This window comes from Amblyomma maculatum, chromosome 1, assembly GCF_055883805.1.
Source record: "Amblyomma maculatum isolate TAMU_Amacu chromosome 1, ASM5588380v1, whole genome shotgun sequence".
NCBI lineage: Eukaryota > Metazoa > Arthropoda > Arachnida > Ixodida > Ixodidae > Amblyomma > Amblyomma maculatum.
Genome location: NC_139344.1, coordinates 424,553,218 through 424,573,672, shown reverse-complemented (window position 1 = coordinate 424,573,672; position 20,455 = coordinate 424,553,218). Strand labels below are relative to the sequence as shown.

At 43.0% G+C, this 20,455-nt stretch overlaps 1 protein-coding gene across 1 annotated transcript; it reads right to left on the bottom strand.

Annotated features, from left to right (window-relative positions):
* Positions 1-2,082: 2,082 nt before the first annotated feature.
* On the bottom strand, positions 2,083-20,435 carry mRpS31 (mitochondrial ribosomal protein S31). The gene is made up of 8 exons (XM_084598710.1): positions 20,281-20,435; positions 19,911-20,142; positions 15,107-15,204; positions 13,540-13,716; positions 9,181-9,384; positions 5,986-6,059; positions 3,222-3,368; positions 2,083-2,748 (listed from the first exon to the last, which is right to left on the bottom strand). The coding sequence occupies exons 1-8, from the start codon at positions 20,421-20,423 to the stop codon at positions 2,459-2,461; spliced, it is 1,365 nt and encodes a 454-aa protein (XP_084454836.1). The 5' UTR covers positions 20,424-20,435; the 3' UTR covers positions 2,083-2,458.
* Positions 20,436-20,455: the final 20 nt, after the last annotated feature.

The following is a 20,455-nucleotide window of genomic DNA, read 5'->3' as shown; positions in this document are numbered from 1 at the left end:
AAGCACCATCAGAGCTCAGGTTAGTTCACTGCTTGTTGGCAGCACAGCCTCTGGCTCCTCACTGTCGGAGCCTGAGTCATCACTTTTAAGCACCTGGCGAACAATTTCATTGTAGGCGAGTTCAGTGCATAGCTCACTGTCAGCGTTAGCAAACTGCTTCTGCGTCACTTCCATGGGAATGGCTCCTGTAGCGCGCAAGTGCTCGATGAGGTCAGCAGATGAAGACGGCTAATGGGATTTACCGGCACTATCATCGCATGACTACGGCACTTCATCTCCGATCGTGAAACCAGCGTGGCATAAGTAATTCCGCAGTGTCTCCTCGGTCACTGCCTTCCATGCATCGGAAAGCATGCTGAGTGCAGACAACAAGTCGAAACTGTAGGTTTTGCCGCTGTCCATGCATAACACCATGCGACTGCACGCATGACCGATAGAGGTGCTTGAGTGTCCGGATAACGCCCGGCGTTAGTGTCTGGTAGTTGATGCGGCGATGTTAATGGCACAACACACAACACGCGAATGGCGATCGCGGCGACTGACGACTGTGCACGACGGCAGCACGGTAGGGCTAGCCAAGACCAGCTGGCAGGACAGTGCAGCAAGCGGTGGCTGCTGTCGAGGCTATGACGATATGACACATGGATTCGAGATTGTGGACAACCAAAATATTGGTCGGCAACTGTATTTTATATACACTTTCCTCATAAACCCATCTGTAGCATCCTCATCTCTTCTCCGGCCTGGTGACGTTATCCAATTGCCAATAAAGCAATTGAACCTGGCTGCAGTGAGGCTGAAAGGACAGACGTACCCTAATTGGGACGCATCAAACCTCTGTCGTCTGGTAACAGTGACAACAATTTTGTACTCCACCCCCAGTGTGAATGCAGGAGTGTAGGAAGGGTTCTGCAGCCCCACACCCCCCTCCTTAAAGGCTTCCTTGTGTCAATAACGCTTAAAATGCCAAATCAAGTACCACTCAGGATCTGCTCTGGACATAAGGCTTGTGGACCCTTTTGAAGCTGTCGTAGCTTGCTTTGCACATAGACATATTGAAGCTGGAAAACAGTTGATGAAGCTCCAAGAAAACACAGTGATGAAGGCAAAGCTTACTACAGTAAGCTTGGGATATTCTGGTTGGGACAGCATACATGTTCTCCCTGCTCCATGAGATGGCTGTAAAGCTTTTGTTGCAGTTTTCTACGACGTAGGCATGCAAACAAGCTTTTTTCCCGGCATGCATACTTAAAAAGTGAATATTGAAACAAAATGAATGTTGTCACACCACATATTGACAAGCTGCCTTGAAGAGACATGACACTTTTTTTTTTTTGCTTGGAATTAATAAAAAGGCACCTGTTTCGTTCCAGATGTTAATTTAAATCCCATCACTGCCAGGAGGGGTACCCATCGCTTCCAATGGTCCACAAAGAGTCCCCGACGCATTCATGACCGAGAACCATTGGTTTAAACAGCTGCATTTCAGTGTATGCTATAGCAGAATCATGTAAATATTTTATTTATTAGACTTTCTTCAATACCCTCCATTGTAACCAGTTACCCATTCCATGCTTCTGAAAGAACGAATACCAAAAAGAGAAAGTTAAACAAATGCAAGCCATATTTTTTAAAGGAAAAAGGAGGCATTCTGTTACATTATGTATACTATTCCAAATTACTTATTAGTTTCTTATTTTATATATATTCTTTTTAAACTTTTTAAGATTTGTTTCCCCAAAAATTTGCACTAGAAGGTGTTTTTCATGCTATGTATAATGCTAATCTACTATGTTTATAAAATAAATTTTTCCGAAGCCTCTCACAATCATCTGCCTTTTGATGGGCCTGAAAGAGTTAAACTAAAAGAAGAGGTAAATACAGACCTTTCGATAAGTCTGAAGAAGCTCACATACCTACCACAGACAAGATTGAAATGTATTAACACTATTATTTGACCAAAAATCATCTTCTAGAACTTTTTCTTGCCTTCTATGGCTTTGTGTTTGGTAAGGTTTACTAGGATAGAGAACACCATGTCTGTGGCTTGACCAGTGGCAGCAAAATTCTGAATGACAGAGATTGCATTTGATGGCATGTCAATGTTTATTCAGGATTGCCTTATTTTTCTTGTCAATTCATATTACAAATGTTTGTAGGCGTGTGTTTCAGATGCCATTTCCCGTAGTCCTGAGTCTTCATGAAGAAATGCACTTTCCTACTACCACTTTTAATTCTACAAGCGAGTGGCATGATGGGTAACTTAAGTACATTCAATGCAACCGACCTTGCAGGAAGACAAATGCTGGAGCTATGCACAAGCCTATCAGCAGAAAACCGCACAGCAATTTCACCTAAAAGTGACTGACTTCAGTCTTTGCCGCACCCACACAGGTCATTTACGTGAATCCACTGGCATCTGCATGAAGGGTGATCACATGTCCAACTAGAGTACCCTTCAGCTGGCCTCAATACTGCTGCGTTCTTCGTCCTGACCCAGGTAGAAGTACTCCTTGTCTTCAGGTAGTGCTCCTGATGCCCGCAGCAAGTCGGCCTTGGCACGGAAGTATTGGCGGAACCAGTCAATGTGGTCATGCTTGCGCTGTACTGAGATGTGTGGGTTCTTGGACAAGCCCACCAGGACCAGCTCCATGAAGTGGCGAATGGGACCCCGCTCTGGGAAGTCTGTGATCAGGTCCTCAAGGAACACATGCTCCACGAAGCTCACTTGCGCCTCTTCATCCAAGCCTGCAGAAGAGTTGGCACGAAGGTGTCTCAATGTCTTTCATTTCCCACAGGTGAAAGATCACGCAACTAAAATTTCATTTAATTTATTTTTATTTCCTTAAAGACCCCCTGGTTTTACATAAGCGGTTGGGTTAACATGAGAAAGCAAAACATGCAGCAAAGAGTAGAGCGTGCTGTGTGCATAACATATGAGGCATGTGAGAAAGCCACATTTTGGTTTTGTTTAGTCTTGTGGCACATATGAAGCTATGGCTATCATTTGCTATGCACAAATCACTTTTTTTGTAATTACTGGGCTATAATTTATTAAATGTAAAATTTTATGAAAATATCTGCTTCCTTTACAGGACAAGTCAACAAAGGCAGTCTCACCTAAAACCTATGTTGGATGAAAAGGAATGGGTTCACTGTAAAATATTTTTTCCTCGCCATTTCGAATTTTCAAAGGGCAGGTATAAGTCAGTGTCACTGACCTGCCTCATTGTTGATGGGAAACTTCCAGAGCTTCCCCTGCTCTGTCCAAAGGATCATCTCCTCATAGGCGTTCTTGGGTGGCGGTGTCACCAGCAGATCTAGCTCCCTCCTCTGCAGTGCTTCCCACGTATTCAGCTGTGGCACATCTGCGCACATCCAAGTGACAGGGGGTGAGTGGTTGGGAGTGTAGTAGGCAGCCTACATTCTTGCTACGCCGTGCAAACATTTATCCCAATCCTTCCCAGCATTTTTCCCTGATGGTTGCTGTCCCACTCACTGTACTGCTGATGATGTCCAACCAAACTTTTGGACCAACAAAGGGAAAAATAAAACGCCTTGCAATGATTCCATGATGCAATAAGGAAATAGTTGCACGAAGGGCAACGAGGGCACTGGACTGCAAGCAGAGCTATAATGCATCAAACATATCATGACGCTATAGGCAATAAGATGTGAGCAGGGGAGCAATGCACTTTTACTACAATCTTGCAATATTTATATGTGCACACAACCACAAACACAGAATGCTTCAGGGAACAGTGAGTAGCTTAAAATTTCCAGGGAAAAACTGTCCTTGTCATCTGATCATAAACAAGGCAGTAGCGGCAGTAGCGGACATTCCAAGTGCTATCAGCTGGCCAATTGTCCAGCATCTGTTAACTTTTCATTTAGGTGTTTCATTTAGGTCTCTAGTGTTAGGTGCACTAAATATACTCTAAACAGCGCCATATGGCAGGAAATAGGATGTCATCAACTGCATCCAGCTGCTGCACACAACTTTTTTTTTGCAACCTTTGGTTAACGTTATGTGAGACACCCTGTATACTCATATAAGAGTTGCATCCTCAATTTGACAGCCTGTAATTGCAAAAGAAAATGTCAACCAAGAAAACTGCTCCAAGTGTGCAAATTTTTGCTGCATGGTATGTTCCGATGGGAGCTAACAGATGACAACTGAGAAGTGCCTGGTGTCGCTAAGCCTAACGTAGTTTGTGTCGATGCCGCAGCGAAGCTCCTTTGAATCCAGTCACAGTTAATTATAAGATATTTATCCTCACCGCTAGTCTGCCATGAGGAAAAAAACACCATATTATAAATGAGCCTATAACTGATTTCCCCGAGATGTTCAACAGCGATGCGCGTGGAAAGGCAGCCCAGGCAAAGGCCACTCCATACCGATGGCCGTGGGTTGAGGGTACGAAGCACTCTTCAAACAGTAAACTGTCACAAGCACCGGATCTTACCAGTCTTGATAACGTGACGTTTTCAGCGATTCAAACAACTGTTACAAATCTGTTTTACTTCACCCAATGGTTAACATGCGCCAGTCATTCATTGCTTGATGTATTTGAGGAATTCCTCGGAACTGTGCTAATTCATTATAAGCATGCGTGTTGCCACATAAAAAGAGGTCACTAATTGGGGCTGCACAGTAGTGAGAAAAACTTATTTTCCTACCCGGTACCATGTAAAGGCTGCAACTAATCGGAATGTAAAAAGAAGTGCAGCCCTTAAAGAGTGTATAGACAAACTACCTTCTTAGGAAGGCAGGTTATTGCCCCAAATCCACTTGACTCAGGCTGTAAAGGATGCCGCTGTATAGAGAGAAACAGTGTGTCTTGACTCTGTAGCTTCAGCTCCATCGCCATAAAAAGCTGCCATGGAGGACAGTTAAATTAGCCTGACTTTTGCCTTAGTAGATGCCACTGAAGGTATGCTTCTTTAAAAGACGAGAACACCTACTATAAAAAAAATTAAGATAGCCAAAACAGAGAGCACAGCGCTGCTTTAGTGTACCAAGAAAAGAAGAAATAACATTAATTAATTTCTTTGTTCTCCACTGCTAGGAAAATATACAAGTGTTTTTAGCAGAGTTTAACAAAGTTCAATAATGATGAACCGATCTCCAGGTCTCGGATTTTACTCCAATGTGGTTAACTGTGTACCATGAATCAACACCACATCTATATCAAGCAGAAAGATGTTGGTTTGAAATTTGACACCGCTGCTCTTTCAGTCAAATTGTCTGAGTAAACTCTCTTATCCCTAAATATTTCTGAAAATATTTTTTAAAGAAGCTCCTCCAGCTGAGATGGCGAGTGTTCAGTCAAACAACTGCAGTAAAATCTCGGTGATACGAATCTGGTTGATCCGAATTTTTCAGGATGATGTGAATTCACGAAGTTTCCTGGATGAAGTGCATTGAGTGCAATGTGCAAAATTTCGGATGTTCAGAATACGCGGCGTTGCGCGGCCAGCATGTCACCATCTCCTGTCATGCTGTACGAGCCGCGAGAAGTATGTTAAAAAAAAAAAGTGTGCGGAGGCAGGCAGACCGCACATCGCCGGCATCGCGATTGTTATCCATGCCGCAAAAAAGGTTGCAGCGGTGCGCGGCCGTGAGTAGTAGTTGGTGTCGCACGTGGCTGGCGCACACGAGCTGCACACCGTAGACTTCGCGACCGCTAATCGCGCTGTACGCATCGCGAGTAGTGTGTGGCGCCGCATGGCTGGCACGTCGCCATCTCGTGTCGTGCTGTACGCGCCACGAGAAGTCCGCGGAGGCTCGCGGCTCGCACATTGCTGACATCACGATCGCCTGATGCACTGTGTGCGCTGCGAGTGGCGAGCTGTGACTGCACGACCGTGCAGATCTATGCGATTGAACTTCCCATGCTTCTGAGTACTTATTTTTTTTGTGTTTTGATGACACAAATTTTTTCACCGGAGTTTTACTGTATAACAGCCAGATGCCGGGCATACCTGTGTTTTCTTCGATGTCCTTGGAAAAGATGCCCAGCCGCCTGTCCGTGTCAAAGTCCAACTTCTCTTCAACGCTGCTTGCCATAAGCACAAACAAAGAAAAAAAGCTACCATGAAACCAGCCACTTAAATTGGCAAAATTTTGCAAATTCTGCAAAAGCCTTCCCACGCACATTATCAGCATAGTTAATGGCACCTGCTACGTGGCGGCCTCAGGTGAAACTACTGGAGGTGGGTATGCCAGGGAACCCCCATCAAAAAAAGTCTGCTCACCAACCTGTGCCTACTTGTGAACAGTCATGTACAGGTGCGGCCAAAATAATGCGGAGCGAGCATGCTGTATTTTAGATTTTCTCAAATGTTCCATTGAAAAGGTATGGTGGTTACTTAGGTCCATGCGAGAGCGCACCAACGTTATGTGCAAATATATGAACAATACACTTCAGTGTATTTGATACGCTATGTATGACAAACGCTTTTATCGGTGAGGCGTGCTCCGTATTATTTTGGCCGGTTTTGTACAACTGAGCAGCTGCTTTCCTCTAACCTTGTGCAGTGGTGGCTTTGCAGAACCAGACTATATACAGTGTTCTGCAATTTTATTAGAACCGTTTTCAAAAATTCTCCCGCCTCAAACAGAGGCTCATTTGGGCTCAAACAGTGCATAAGGCTTGCAGGGTGTTGACCATTTTGTTATGTTAAGTTTGACCATGATGCTTACTTGGCTTGGCCACGCATGATGAAAAAGCAGAACCATCTACTAAGAGATTAAGAAGAAAACAACAACAACAACAACAACTGCTGAGTGTTTGGCCAAACGCAGCTGTGGTGCAATCTGGCGTCACTGGAGGAAAGTGCTGCGGTTCTAAAGCATCCAGGCAAGCATGGCATGTTTTTGTAAACATGCTAGATGGCGCCACTCCTGCCCTCCACCGGATTTTAGCACTTGCGAATTTTGTTCCTTCAGTCTCGTCACAGACGATTATGGTTTGCCAACATGTGGGGCCAAACCAGGGAAGCACCACTGTAAGACTTAGACAACAAAAGGATCAACAATGCGGCAGCGTGCTGCATGGTTTCACCATAAACATGCTTCCAGTTGAAGCGAAATAATTTTTCTAAATGGTTCTGATAAAGTTGCAGAACATTGTATATATATTATATGCAAATGTTCCAAAAAATGCAGGTAGCAGCACACAAATATATACAGATTTAGTCAGAAGTTAACAGCCCAAGCTGTTTCTTTCTGGTCTGCATGGCTTGTTCGTAAGTTCGTAATTTCTTGAAGAGGAACTTCTAGCCCTTCCATTCCAAAGACCACCAAGAATGGTACGATTACCCCACAACCTGGTTCAGAAGAAAAGCCTTTGAGCTCCTAGTATGAAAATATACTGGTAGAATAAAAATAAACAAACATCTCCTGCGATGACCAACCAGGGCAATCAGGCAAGGTGAATTGAAATTAACTTTTCAATGCCTTAGCAGTATACTACGTTAATTTCAACATATCAGCTTCAACATTAAATTGTAATGACAAGCTGCTGGAAGCGATTCAATACACTACCGATGAAATAAACGGAGATGATCTGACACATATCTTTACAACTACATATGGTACTATCAGGGTCCACGCAAATGCAACCAAGGCGCATAACTTTCCATATCAGCCAGTTGACTCGGACCATGCTTCTTGATGTGAAAGTGGACTTTAGTTCTTTAATGTGTGCTAGAAAAATAAGGTGATAATTCGTTAACACCAAGCTACTCATCCAAAATCGCCGGACGTGCAGCCCAGAGACTTTCATCCCCAATATTGCAGCATCCAGGTGATACTCGGAATGGGAGAGTCAGAAGCTGGCTATGTTCCAACCTACCGTCACATTTTGACTCATCCATCATGGAAAATTGTTTAGAAGCCTGCTATGGCCGCCAATCTCTACCACTGTGGTCATAGTGAGACTTAATCAACGTCACTCAGCTAATGGTAATCATAAAAAAAAAACAAAAAAACACTGCATTGTAGACCCAGATGCCATTTCTCGCAATACAAACGCAGTGTTAATGTAATAGCATTAGAGAACCCGCCGGTGTCAGGAAGCTTCCTGACTGGTCGAGAGGTTGATGGCATCACAGTGTCATGAAGTGCTGACTGCAGGTTTCATGCCAGTTTTCGGACATGAAATTCAAGGATTTTCAAGGACTTTCAAGCTCTGAGAAACTTTTTTTTCTTTCAAGGACCAAGAAATGAAACACTTCATCAAAGCATTGCTTTCTACACTTCACAAGTGTACCTTTTGTTGCTCAAATTCTTTTAATGAAAACACGGAAGTTCATTTAGTTTTCGGTTTTCCCTTTCACAAAATGCCTTTTTCAAGCCAAGCACTGATGCTGATACATTTCGTCTATTGTTTAGCTGTCTTTATTGCTGTTTGACTGTAAAATCAAGTCACTGTTAGCATCTGCTTTTTCAGTGCGTTTGCTGAAGTATTTAATTTGGCAAAATCTCCTCGCTGTCTTTTTCTTTTTTCAACTCTTCCATTTCTTTACTGAGACCATGATTTCAGTTGGTTGGTGTTTCACAGTTTCAGATTGCACATTTTTTTTTTTTTTTAGCTTGCAAGGAAGCATGTTAGTGCTGTCTAGCAGAAGCCATGAATGCCCTCAATTCCATCATGATCTGCAGGCCAGCAATGCCACTTGCTCTTTTCCTAGCATCTCACGCAATCCCTCACTGGAATACGGAGGAAATTCTCTTCCAGATTTTATTCAGAGTGAAGGCACTCTCTGTACTTCCTTCCCTGTGGCTAAAAATAAGCAGCACATCAACCACTTTCCAGACTTCCTGGCACGATGAAGTCAAAGTCAAGAGCTCAAAAACTTCGCTAAGGCACCTGAATATCTCATTAGCTCATGCTCTTGCAAAAAATTACCCCGAAAATTCGTAACCACAAAGACAAATGTGTACAAAAAGTTAGTTTTTTCACACTGGTAACAAACAAATATAAATGTACATTTTTTTGCCACAGGCTATTACATCTGAAGTCTGAATAACTGAACATCTGATGCCACTGATTTACATGGAGCATTTGGTAGGAGTCCAATGACAATCTGAATTATCTGAACTTCCAAATTAACGACGTAACGAGGTTTTACATCTGGATCAGCCCGTTACACTTGACGGCACGGTTAACTCACCGCTGCTGACCGGCCACTGCCTGCCTTCGAGAAGCAGCCTTTGTGTCCATGCTGACCTGCTGGGACAGTGCGTCAATGGTGCCTGGCAGGAACTCACTCCGGGTCAGGCCAAGGTCGTGGTCGCGATGCCCGCGCGAGTAGGCACCATCTCGCCTTCCCTGCTTGGCCTTCTTGCGCTCGATCTTCATGCCAACAAACAGGTCACTGCACAAAATGCACACGAATGAGCCAGAAGACCTTTCAATGTTGAAGCAGCAGTATTGAGAAGCGTCAAAAGTACGATTATAGTCAAGCAGCTGTGTGCTACCACAATATTTCGTCGAGCATAATTATTGTGACTGAAAGAAAAGACCTGTAGTCCATCAAAAATATCTGAAATGTATTAGTTCTATGCATGACAATTTTCGAAAGCATCTGGGCACTTTCCAACTGTTGCAAACCCTTTGAAATTACCGTAAAACCCCACATATATGCAAAATTTATCGGTAGGTTAACCCAAATACTACAATATAGTAAATATTGGCTGACAAGGGCAAACAATAATGAAAAGACAGGCATCAGTTCAATCCAAACGCTCTGCCATAAGCATAATGTATCCAGAAAACAATGGAGGATAACGATCCTGGCTGTCCTTACCGCCATTACAACAGCAGCAACAGGCATACCACAAGCACAATGCCACAGAAAGCCCAAGTGGCCACTCTAGTGCATTCCCAGGCCACCTACCAATTCCAGTGCAAACTACCATAGAAACCCATGTAAATATGAGGTTTTTTTCCCAATTTTATCATATCAGATTTCTGCCTCATAGGCGGATCTGAAAAAATTTCAATCTAAATTCACAGTTCCAGCCTCCTTATTCTTAGTGCTATCAGTATCAGGCTTCCAGCTGGAGGAGGCGCAATCTAGCGGAGCCATTGGATGACTGTTTCAAATGGTTCTGGTTTCACCACGTTGACTCTGTGATTATGGAAGCTGGAAAAACAAGTTTTCCAATACCGTGATCCTTGTGACCACGGTGCCCATACACATCTGCAATTAGAAGGAGGTCGATCGCAGCTCGTACTGTGTAAAGGTGGAAAAAGGATCACTGGGCCCGCTGCACGGGCCTCTCCAGCTATGATCACGTACGCTTTACCAGCATTCTTAAGGAGCGCGTCCATTGTGGCTTCGAGAAATGCAAAATACTGAACGTATTTAGAGGTATGAGAAAGATGACTTTAGCAAAGGACTCTTGGCAAACAATACACCGGACAACAATGCCACCCCGCGTCCAAGCTGGAAGCGGCCTACTGGTTTTAGAACAGACTCAAGACCACGTGGCTTCTGTCGTTGCCGGGGTGAATATGAGCTGCTCTTCTCATGGTGCTTGAAATTCTCCGATTTAGCGTGTCGGTGCGAGAGAGGGGGAGTGAACCAGCACCAGCACAAGAAGGTGTGTGGCACTATTCGCGATGCCTGGTGCAGGGTGGCGTTGGACGCGAAAGCGCAGAGTGCGTATGCCTTGTGGGGCAATCACGAAATGTAGAGCAAATAAATGTCTTTACTCCTTTCCACACTTGTATTATATGAGGATGAAAACCTTTTTTCCCCTTTTTGCTGTCTCAAAATTACACCTCATACTATATATGCGGGTTTTAGGGTACTTGTTACTCCAAAATTACAATAAAACCTTGCTGATATATACATATGGAAAGCAAAATGTGAACAGATTGCGTTGTCCTGCAAAAAGCACAATCCAAACCACATGACTTTGAAAATGGTAAACATTGAACGAGGTGCAAATGCATTTATTGAGAATTTCATTTAATTAAAAACATTGATTATTATTTTTTGGCCAAATGTTTCAGCAGCTCTTTTACTAATGCTAAAAGCAATAAATCCGCATTTGAATGCATACCATATTTTATAGTGTACAAGAAGTGTTTCTTTTTTCACGCAATTTGTCCTACACAACGGTGTATCTTAGGTGCATTTTTTTGTGTGTGCAACATTCAAAAGTGAATTTTATCATGAAACGGTAGTGGTAGCAACTTCTGCAAATACAATACCTTCGATCATCTCACAGGCACCTAGAATTAGTAATATGAAATGCCAAACGATAGAGGCATCTGCACTCCGCGCCCTTCTCACATTGGCAAGATAAGTCAAGGCAAACCAACTCACTTTCCCAGTTGTGACTTAAACACTGTTAAGTGGCTACGGCATATGTGTTCACCACTTTCTGCGCGTGCTCTGCCGCATGCATCAAAACGGCCGAGTGCAGCAACCATCAGCACAATGATTATGAGCGAGAAGAAGATGCCTCAGCGCTGCTGCGAGAAATCGGCACACTTTTTTTTGATAGCACATTCATTGATGAAATATTTTCAGGATTTGAGCAATAATAATGTGTTGCTGCTCTCACTGTGCGAGAGTATTTTCAGGCATGAGAGAGTTGCCTGTTTTTTCCCTATCATTTGCATGAAATGAGTTTCTTCCAGGCACAGATCAATTTGCGATGGTTGGCAAGCATGCACAGTCAATTGCTATTGCCCTAATCTGGGTAAATTGAGGTGTCTTATACAAGGCTGCACCTTGCATACAAATATTTTTGTTGAAAGCCTCTAAATATGAGGGTATGTCTTATATACCAGAAAATATGGCATTGACGGGCTTCGCAATATATACCTGGTCCACAGACGGCAATGGCGAAAGTAGCCAAACTCTCTTCCTTCTCTTTTATTTTTTTCATGTTTCACCCTACTGCATCAGTGTCCTGCAGAAAAGCTGCTGTGGCAACTGACTGTTGTAGAGTTATTGATTTCATGCAGTGGCCCCGAGAATCAGCCAACTTGTACGTAAGCACCCCATGGTTCAAAAGCTTCACAACTCGCCACTTAACTCGCTAACCAATGAGTGCCCGGTCACTACCACTTACATGAAGCGTGGTCGTGACACTGCACCGCATTTTCTGGAGAACAAAGACTCTAACACTATCGCATTAACATTACATTTTTACTGACCGTGATATTGAAAGTGCGAAACCGGGAAATCGTATGAATCAAGAAAATATCAATGAGCTTTTATAGCATTCTACTTAAAATGAATAGGAATAAGCAGGCTACTCATAGTGGGGTATGAAATCATTAAGTGTTTCAACAACAGGGCTGAGGCCTATGGCCCAAAAAAAAGCATTAAGATGAGGGGAAGAAAATACCTTAAGAGGCACATCTCTTCAACAAAAAATAGGGCAGCAGCCATTTTGAACTATCTTTAGTGCAATCACAGAAGCCTGTCAGACAACACACGTAGCATGGAGGCAATGGCAAGCTTAGCAATTCACTTGGCATGCCCACGCATTTTGAAGCATTTTGTGAGAGCTGGAAGCACGCTGCATGAGGCAGAATGGGGTGGCAGTAGCCATCACACGGCTGTCAATGCGAGGAAAAGTGTTTCATGCACTTAATGCTGATGCTGACACAATGCAAATGTGCAATAAGGAAAACAACAGAGTCAACAGTAAGGTTAAATATAGATTGTATGTAATGAATGGCTTATAAGGCTATGGTTATTAGATCATGCAATTAAGTGGGAAAAGTCAAACAAGAGGCACATTACACGACAATTATTTCTATTCGGCAATCAAGTTACAGGACTATTAAATCAATGTGTATTTGATATTCCGAGCTTACTGCAATTACAAAGCATCTGCTGAGAAGATACTATATGCACAGCAATCAGCAATGCATAATGGCTGGTAGACAATGACCACAATAATCTCACTGTTTTGCCTTCTGCAAAGACAAAGACTGAAAAGCCAAGCAACAACAGGCTGTCCACTTTTCACTCCACAGCTGCTTAAATTAAGGTGATGTGAAGGCTTGGGAACATTTACTTATGTCCAGCAGTAAGCATGCCTTGAGGGGCCACCCCCCCCCCCCCCCCCCTCCCACTTCAATGACAGTAAATGGTAGATGCAGACCTTGTTCGCATGTTTCTAGAAGCAGTGGTGCTTTACACCAGCATACCAGCCCAGTAAGCCCGAGATGAAGACACACCATGCAATCTATGCACTACTGTAATATATATTCCATGTAGAGAGATCTCATAAGCTCCCAGGAATATCATGGCTACCTTTGTGAAATATAGTGCATGTATGCATAAGTCCTGCACTGAAACTGAAGTGCCCGTTGCAAGGGGCATGCATGTGTATATAGGATAAGCTTCCACCAAGCAACATTTCTATGCTCAGCAGCACCAATCTGCTTGAGCCACTTCCCCTTATTAAGTGCATAGATAAAATGGTGGGTACCTGCAACATATCTGACAGTTTTGAATGTTGACAAGATGAGGCAGCACACACCAGCGAGATCCTACCTCAGAGTTGCTGAACTATTCTTGTCTTCTGTGTCAACGTGCTGGCTGCCCTGCCTCTCCTCTGCATGCGTTCTAAGCTGTGCCAGTAGCTCCGATTCGGTCCGCTCCGTGTCACCGCCTAGGCTGGCTGCCACGCTCCTTGCGGCCTCCACAACTGCCTTGCCCAGGCCACGGGCCCTGCAACGCAGCCGCGAGATAACAGAGGTGGTTATAACCAACTTAACCATGCTGTACCAAAGTCACACTGCCCCACTTTTCCCGTGCCCTAAAAACCGGTACTTTGCACAAGAGTACTGGTAAGCATGTGTGCCATGCATGCGCCTGCAAAGTACATTCATTCGAGTGTTTCAAATGTGACACTAGGCAAAAAATAATGGTTTTCAGGTTGTGTGGTTTCATGAATTTAGCTTGCAGCTGCTCTGGTTTCATGCATGCACAGCCTCTTTGACTCGGCAGCTGTGCCAAGGTGTTTTTCAGTTCACTCGATGCACATCACACGCACTATGCAAGTTTGATACAGAATGTCACACAGTGACGTATGTCATTCCCATAAACACTCGTCTCCAGTAAAAATGTGAGTAAAGCCTGAACATTACTGTTTTTCAATGTGTGCTAGTCTACTTAAGAACTCCGGCTTTTAGCCAATTCTTTCATGAACTTATACATACATTTAATATTGCAGTCACATTCTGCCAACAAGGTTTTTTTTTAAATTGCTATTAGCGAGCCACTAGCAGCATTACAGAGTTGAGGTGCCATAATTATACTCAAGCAAGGGAATATATGAATGATTAAGTGGTGAAAATTGCAGACTGAACAAGTAGGGCAGCATGTGGGTGAGCAGGTTATTGAACAGAAGAATGTGATCACCAGCAAAAAAAAAATTTGTTCCTCAAAACAGTAGCAACCCGGCAGACCGTTTGGAGTGGCTTAAGCCAGTTGATATGGTACTATATGAAAAGAAAGTGGTGGCATCCGCATTTATTTCACAACTGGAAGTCACAACTCCAGCTAGCAAAACAGCCGCACATCAACTCTGCTTCAACTTGTGAGAGTTCCATTCAAATACACTTTTAACTAGGAGAGGCATGGTGCCACAATGATGACTGCTCCTCTACCTGTGAATATAGTACACACACAGCAATGAAATAAATTGTATACACGTCCCTTTGTTCGTCACTCTTTTACGAGTGGCACTCCTAGTGAAATTAATAGTGAATCAGCAATTAATTGTGGCACTCACAATGGAGTGAACAAATACCAGAAGGAGAACTGATTCCAAGCAAGTATGTATATTTTTGGCAGTGACAAAAGAGAACATACCATGTATGTTACATGCACAAGCTGGCTTATACCGCAAGTCCAGCAGAAAGGCCGGGCTTGCCTTTATATCAACTAAATCGGATGTCTTCAAACTTGCAAAAGTAAAATGATTTCAGAACAAAGAGACTTATCATGGTGATTTGTTTTCAAAGTTGATTGCTATTACTTGGCATTGCAGAAGCACAGTTTATTTACACAATAGAAGAACCAATTGCTGGGCAATAGGGGAAAAAAAAAATCTCACTTTTCTGACTCTTCTTTCAAAGCTGGCTTCTTTGGCAGACCAGGCTTGGCCAGTTTGAAGGATATGCTGTTAGGGTCTGTGCTTGCGATGGACTCAATCTGCGAGAACAAATATGCCCTGTCGCATTGTTTTGGATCACCTGAAATTCTCAGTTGGTCGAATGAGTCAGAGACTGGCACTTGATGCTGCTATATCTACACATAAAGGTGCTATATATATATATATTGCTGCCATCACTTGCCTGTACCTGTTCTGCAGGTAATTGGATGCACACAAGGCACACATATGTGCATGTGTTTGCTTCTTCATAAATTTCACCTCAGAAAACTCTATGAGAAGACTGCACTTGCAAACTGGCCCAACAGTGTTTCTTTAGTACTCTTAGAACAAGTGGTGCCATCTCGCATGCGGTGCGTGCGAGATGCAGTTGTGTACATCTTGTGTGAAGCAGGGCAGAAAGTTGTGAAACGTCTGCTTCCTGACAGACTTAGCGTCTTAGAATGAAACTTCAGCTGCTTTTGTGCAGCACACATGTATACCCCAAGTGTACGAGTGTTGCAAAATAAACCAAACACAAGACAAAAAAAAAAAAAAAAAAAAAAATCCTTTGCTCACTTTTGACAAGGGGCACTTTTAAACCTCGGCACACAAACAGTTTGCCACTTTGGGGCGTGCAAACCTTTTTCCTCCCCATTTTCTTCCCTTCTCCTTGCTCTGCTTGAGACTTCTTCAAGTCCGTAACAATGTTATGGGATGTGAACATAGGTGTACTGATGCAGAGCAACAAATCAGGACAGTCAGGTGCATGCAATGTTCTTTCTTTACCTGTTGTTTTGCATTGCTTTCATCCTATGTGAAAACAGATAAGGTAAGGTAATGTTTATTTTTCAGTCAAATACATGACTGAGGAGAAAGGAAAGAAAGCCTCAAATGCGGCTTCACGAAGCTCTCAACCCCTATATCGTTTCAGCTAGCGATTGGGTGAAAAGAAAGAAAGAAAGAAAAAAAAAAGAAAAGCAGACATCGCGCAACAAATGTAAGTCAGCACTCTTGGCTCCTTACAATATACAGACTCTAGGGCCATTCATAAACGAACAACTGAAATTCGATGAATTGTAAAAAAAAAAAAAAAAAAAAAAAAAAAAAAAAATCAACATCTGATAGTGAATAAACAACAAAGCTTTTCACAAAATGCACTGCACAAACACGCAAAACAACACAATAAAGGAACAGATTTCGGATGTAATTGGCGGTTACGGAGCGAATGGAATCATTTGTAAACGCAAATTTATTCAGTAGAGATGGCAACACTTAGAGACTGAAGTCCGTAATTAGTTCTTGGACGTGGCACATACCAATATTCATGGTGTCTTGTTATTATATGAGGCACTGGGTTAACGTGTAGGTGTGTCATATTTATTAAATGATTGGCTTGGTCGTGAAGCTGTGATTTATAAATATGTAAAACCCGAAATTCGTGTAGACTGGTTATTAGCATAATCCTGTACCTGAAAAATAATGTTTGGGTAGGATATTATCTAGATTAGCTATAGCTCTGAGGGCTTGTTTTTGTAAAGTAAAATGTTTCTGGATTTTAGTATATGAAGTGTTACCCCACACCAGGTGGCAATATCTGGTATGCGATTCAAACAGAGCATTATAAAGGATAAGCTTTACTTTGGCAGGAAGCATCCATTGGCATCTCCTGATTATACCTACAGCTCGAGCTAATTTAATGCGTAGTAAATTTGTACAGTCACCCCAACGCATATGCTCATTCAAAATAACTCCCAATGTCTTCATTGCACTGACTATTTCAATCCGATTACCACCTAAGAGTAAACTCGTACAATCAGAGACCTGGACGTTTTTTGCTCTAAAAAACACAGCCTTAGTCTTCTTCATGTTAACTGGTAGTGCATTTCTACGAGACCAGGAATAAAGTTTCTCCAGCAGTTCATTGGCCCTCTGGACTAAACTGTTAACATCAGTGCCTGAACGAAAAAGACTAGTGTTATCTGCGTAAATAACAAAGTCTACTTCAGGGCCTACTTTTACTATATTGTTTATGCATATATTGAATAATAAAGGGCCTAGAATGCTTCCTTGCGGGACACCATGATACATTTCTGTGAATGTTGAATTGTAATCTCTGACTGAAACATATTGTTGACAATCACTCAAATAGATGTTAACTTCAGTGCTGTGCCCCTAATACCACAAATGGAGAGTTTTTCAATACGAGCAAGGTGGTTGATTCTGTCAAAAGCTTTCGAAAAATGCCGATGATCTAAAAGGAGTATTTGAACCTTATACACAAAATGCTAGCATGGGTCCGTAGCCCGAGTTTACGTTGTTTAGAGGTGTTGCTATCTTCCCGACCACGAGTCATTTGATTGGTGGAAACGCCGGAACGGGAATTGGTGGTGGCATCCAGTAATGACATCCTGGCAGTATTCCTGTACCTCTTATGACAGCTTGAAACACAGCTGCAAATGAAGTTTGCATTTGCTCCCACAGAAAGCCACGATGTGATTGGAGTGCAATGTCAACAGTTTCAGCGGCGTTAGATCTAGACAACTGCACTTCCCCACTGGGTGCTCCAGATGGTGCCACATGCATGTCTTAAACTGCAGCACACGAGGCCTGTTGAACACTGTCTGCCTGTTGCCCCTGGAGATGCAGCTGGTACACACAGTGCCGCAGAGGGAAAAAAAAAGAAGTGAAGCAGGGTTTGCCTGTATTATCCATCAGCAAAGGCTGCTCCTTAAGAAGTGCTCATATTACTATTAGAATCATTTCAAAAGACGGTGCTTTGAAATTACAAACAAGATGGCAACTTTGTTTTCTTTGGATGTGGCTGACAGGGGTGGTAGCAGGCTTGAGCATTTTGAAGTAGCTCAGGGAGCAGTAATAAAGCAATTTGGAAACTATAAAATGAGTTTTGAAGTATTCGAATCATGTTTTGGAGCACATTTATACGGCAAAACACATATCATAATTGCAAATTTCTCTTCCTGACATACAAAGAAAAATGATTTGATTCATTCAAAATTCAATGATCAAAATAGCTCTTCGGGCCAGTTGGTTCATACTAGCTCATAAAAAGACCAGCACAAAAAAAAACGGGGACAAAAGAACATAAAACGACAGGACGTCCTGTCGTTTTCTGTTCTTTTGTCCCCGTTTTTTTTCCCCGATCTTTTTATGAGCGAACACTGAATGCTTTTCCGAGTATGCGTGCATCTCTGACAAGACATAAAAAAGAGCCAAAACATGTATGGGTCCTTATAATAACACAACTGACCAGAGAAACAATTTGGAACATAGCAGCAGCAAATGGAGTGCTTGCTTCTAAACTTCATATCTGAAGATTAAGTTTCACTAAAAACTTTAGACTAATTTGCTTTGACACATTCAAATGGGGAGCATACAGTGAGCTCGAGCACTGCTACTAGTTTGGAGTTCACATCAATGAGCAGCACACTTCTGCTCTCTATCTTGCACATATCTTTTCTGATCCTCTGTTATCAATTTCTGAGCACTGGTCAGTAGTGCCTTCAGGGAGGAGGCAGCACTGAAGGCTAGCCTTTTCCTCCTTCAGGTTCTTCACTTCTCAGCCTTCTGCCAGTGATGCCTCATTTTTTTGTTTGTGCAATGCTGCGGCTTCCTTATTTCAATATACTGGCAATAGGCCCTGTATGGCTTTTTAACACTCTTGAAAACATTTCTGTGACTGGCACCTTCATAACGTCACCCCAATAATGCTGCAAGTATGCTTTGGCTCAATGATGAAGTACCTGCTTCTTTTTACAGGAGAACCATAACCATTAGAAAAAGTCGTGTACTTCTTTATCATCAGACAAGATTCCTAACGGCTCATAACAGTTTGCGATGTCAGCTGCTCTCGCTTCTCTCACCACTGGTGATTCGAAAGGCTGGGAGAAGGTGCTATGTCAAGAGCACACATTTTCGCATTGAATTCCCTACAGTTGCTTGCGGCTCGTTCTAAATTTATTTGCGAACAAGCATTTATTATACTCTATGCTTTTTTAGTTCATAAAATGTTAATACAGCGGCCCTTATGGTGAGTACATATGCAATCTCCCTGCTGCAATTCTCATAATTGCTAAACTGAATTGCATAGGAACAAATTTGTTGCATGCAATACAATGGTCCAATGTGTGCCAAAAGCCCGTGTGCTGCTAAATTTGATCGCAATTCATTGATGGCAAAACATCAAGGGAGCTTAGGAGCAATATTGCATTTTGGAGAAGGCCGGAGCAGAATGAAGCAAATGGAGCAGCACTTCCACCTGTGGGCTGAGAATAAACTTTTGGTGTGTTTACGGCTTGTAAGAAGGGAATGTTGGCAATGCTGTTCTAGAAGTATGGACGTTCCGTAATGTACTTACACAAGGGTTGGTTTATGAAGTTGTGAAATGTTCATAGAAGAATTAGCAGATCAATAACACGGTCCTAAGGTCAAACACGAGTCTGCTGTCATGTGACTCTTCTGAAGAAACAGCACACTGACGAGACACAGCATCAAGAAGCATACCTTTCTCAATTTAGCGTACCTCTGAACTTCACTTAGTAAACGATGAAAGAGCAAAGACACGAAGAAGCTACATGATACCTGCGACACTTCGCCGATAAGATTCAAGTGCTGTTATTCGGGACTGCTGTTCAGTAGTCGGCAGTGGGCTCTGTAACTCCTTTCATCATGTGCCCCGTTCTTTCATCATTTTTCAAGTTGAATACATGCCAACAAGTTAGCCGAAGTCGCTACTCATATTTCTAACCTTCATATCGGAGAGCAGGGCCGACAATTTGTCCAGCGCTGCTTTCTTCTGATCAGCTGCCTGTTCGCTCTTGGCCGGCTGTTCGCTCTTGGCCGGCTGTTCGCTCCCGTCGCCCCGCTCGTCGGAGTTCTGGCCAGTCGATGAACAGAACGGTCTTGCAAAGTGCAGTCTCCATGGGCATGGCCTCGCACCACGAAGTCGCTGGGCGCACCGCACACCAGCAAGCATGGCTCTGCAACAAGTTATGCGCGCAACGCCCATGTAGAAACAGTGAGACCACAAGAAATGCACTGCTATTATTTTCTGTGCTGCATCAGCAAAATCAAGGCGAAATCAGGCGAAATAACGATGTCCAAGGAACGATCCGCACCTCTGGCCGAAACCAATGCACGAATAACACATGGACGCCGCCATCATTGCTACTGCAGAGCCGTTCGCCGTTTGCGGTGACGCTAGAAAATTTGCAGTTGCACTAATTAGCACTTTATTAAAACTTTTCAATATGCCTGGCATAATTTAAATCACTTTTATGACTAGATTTTTTA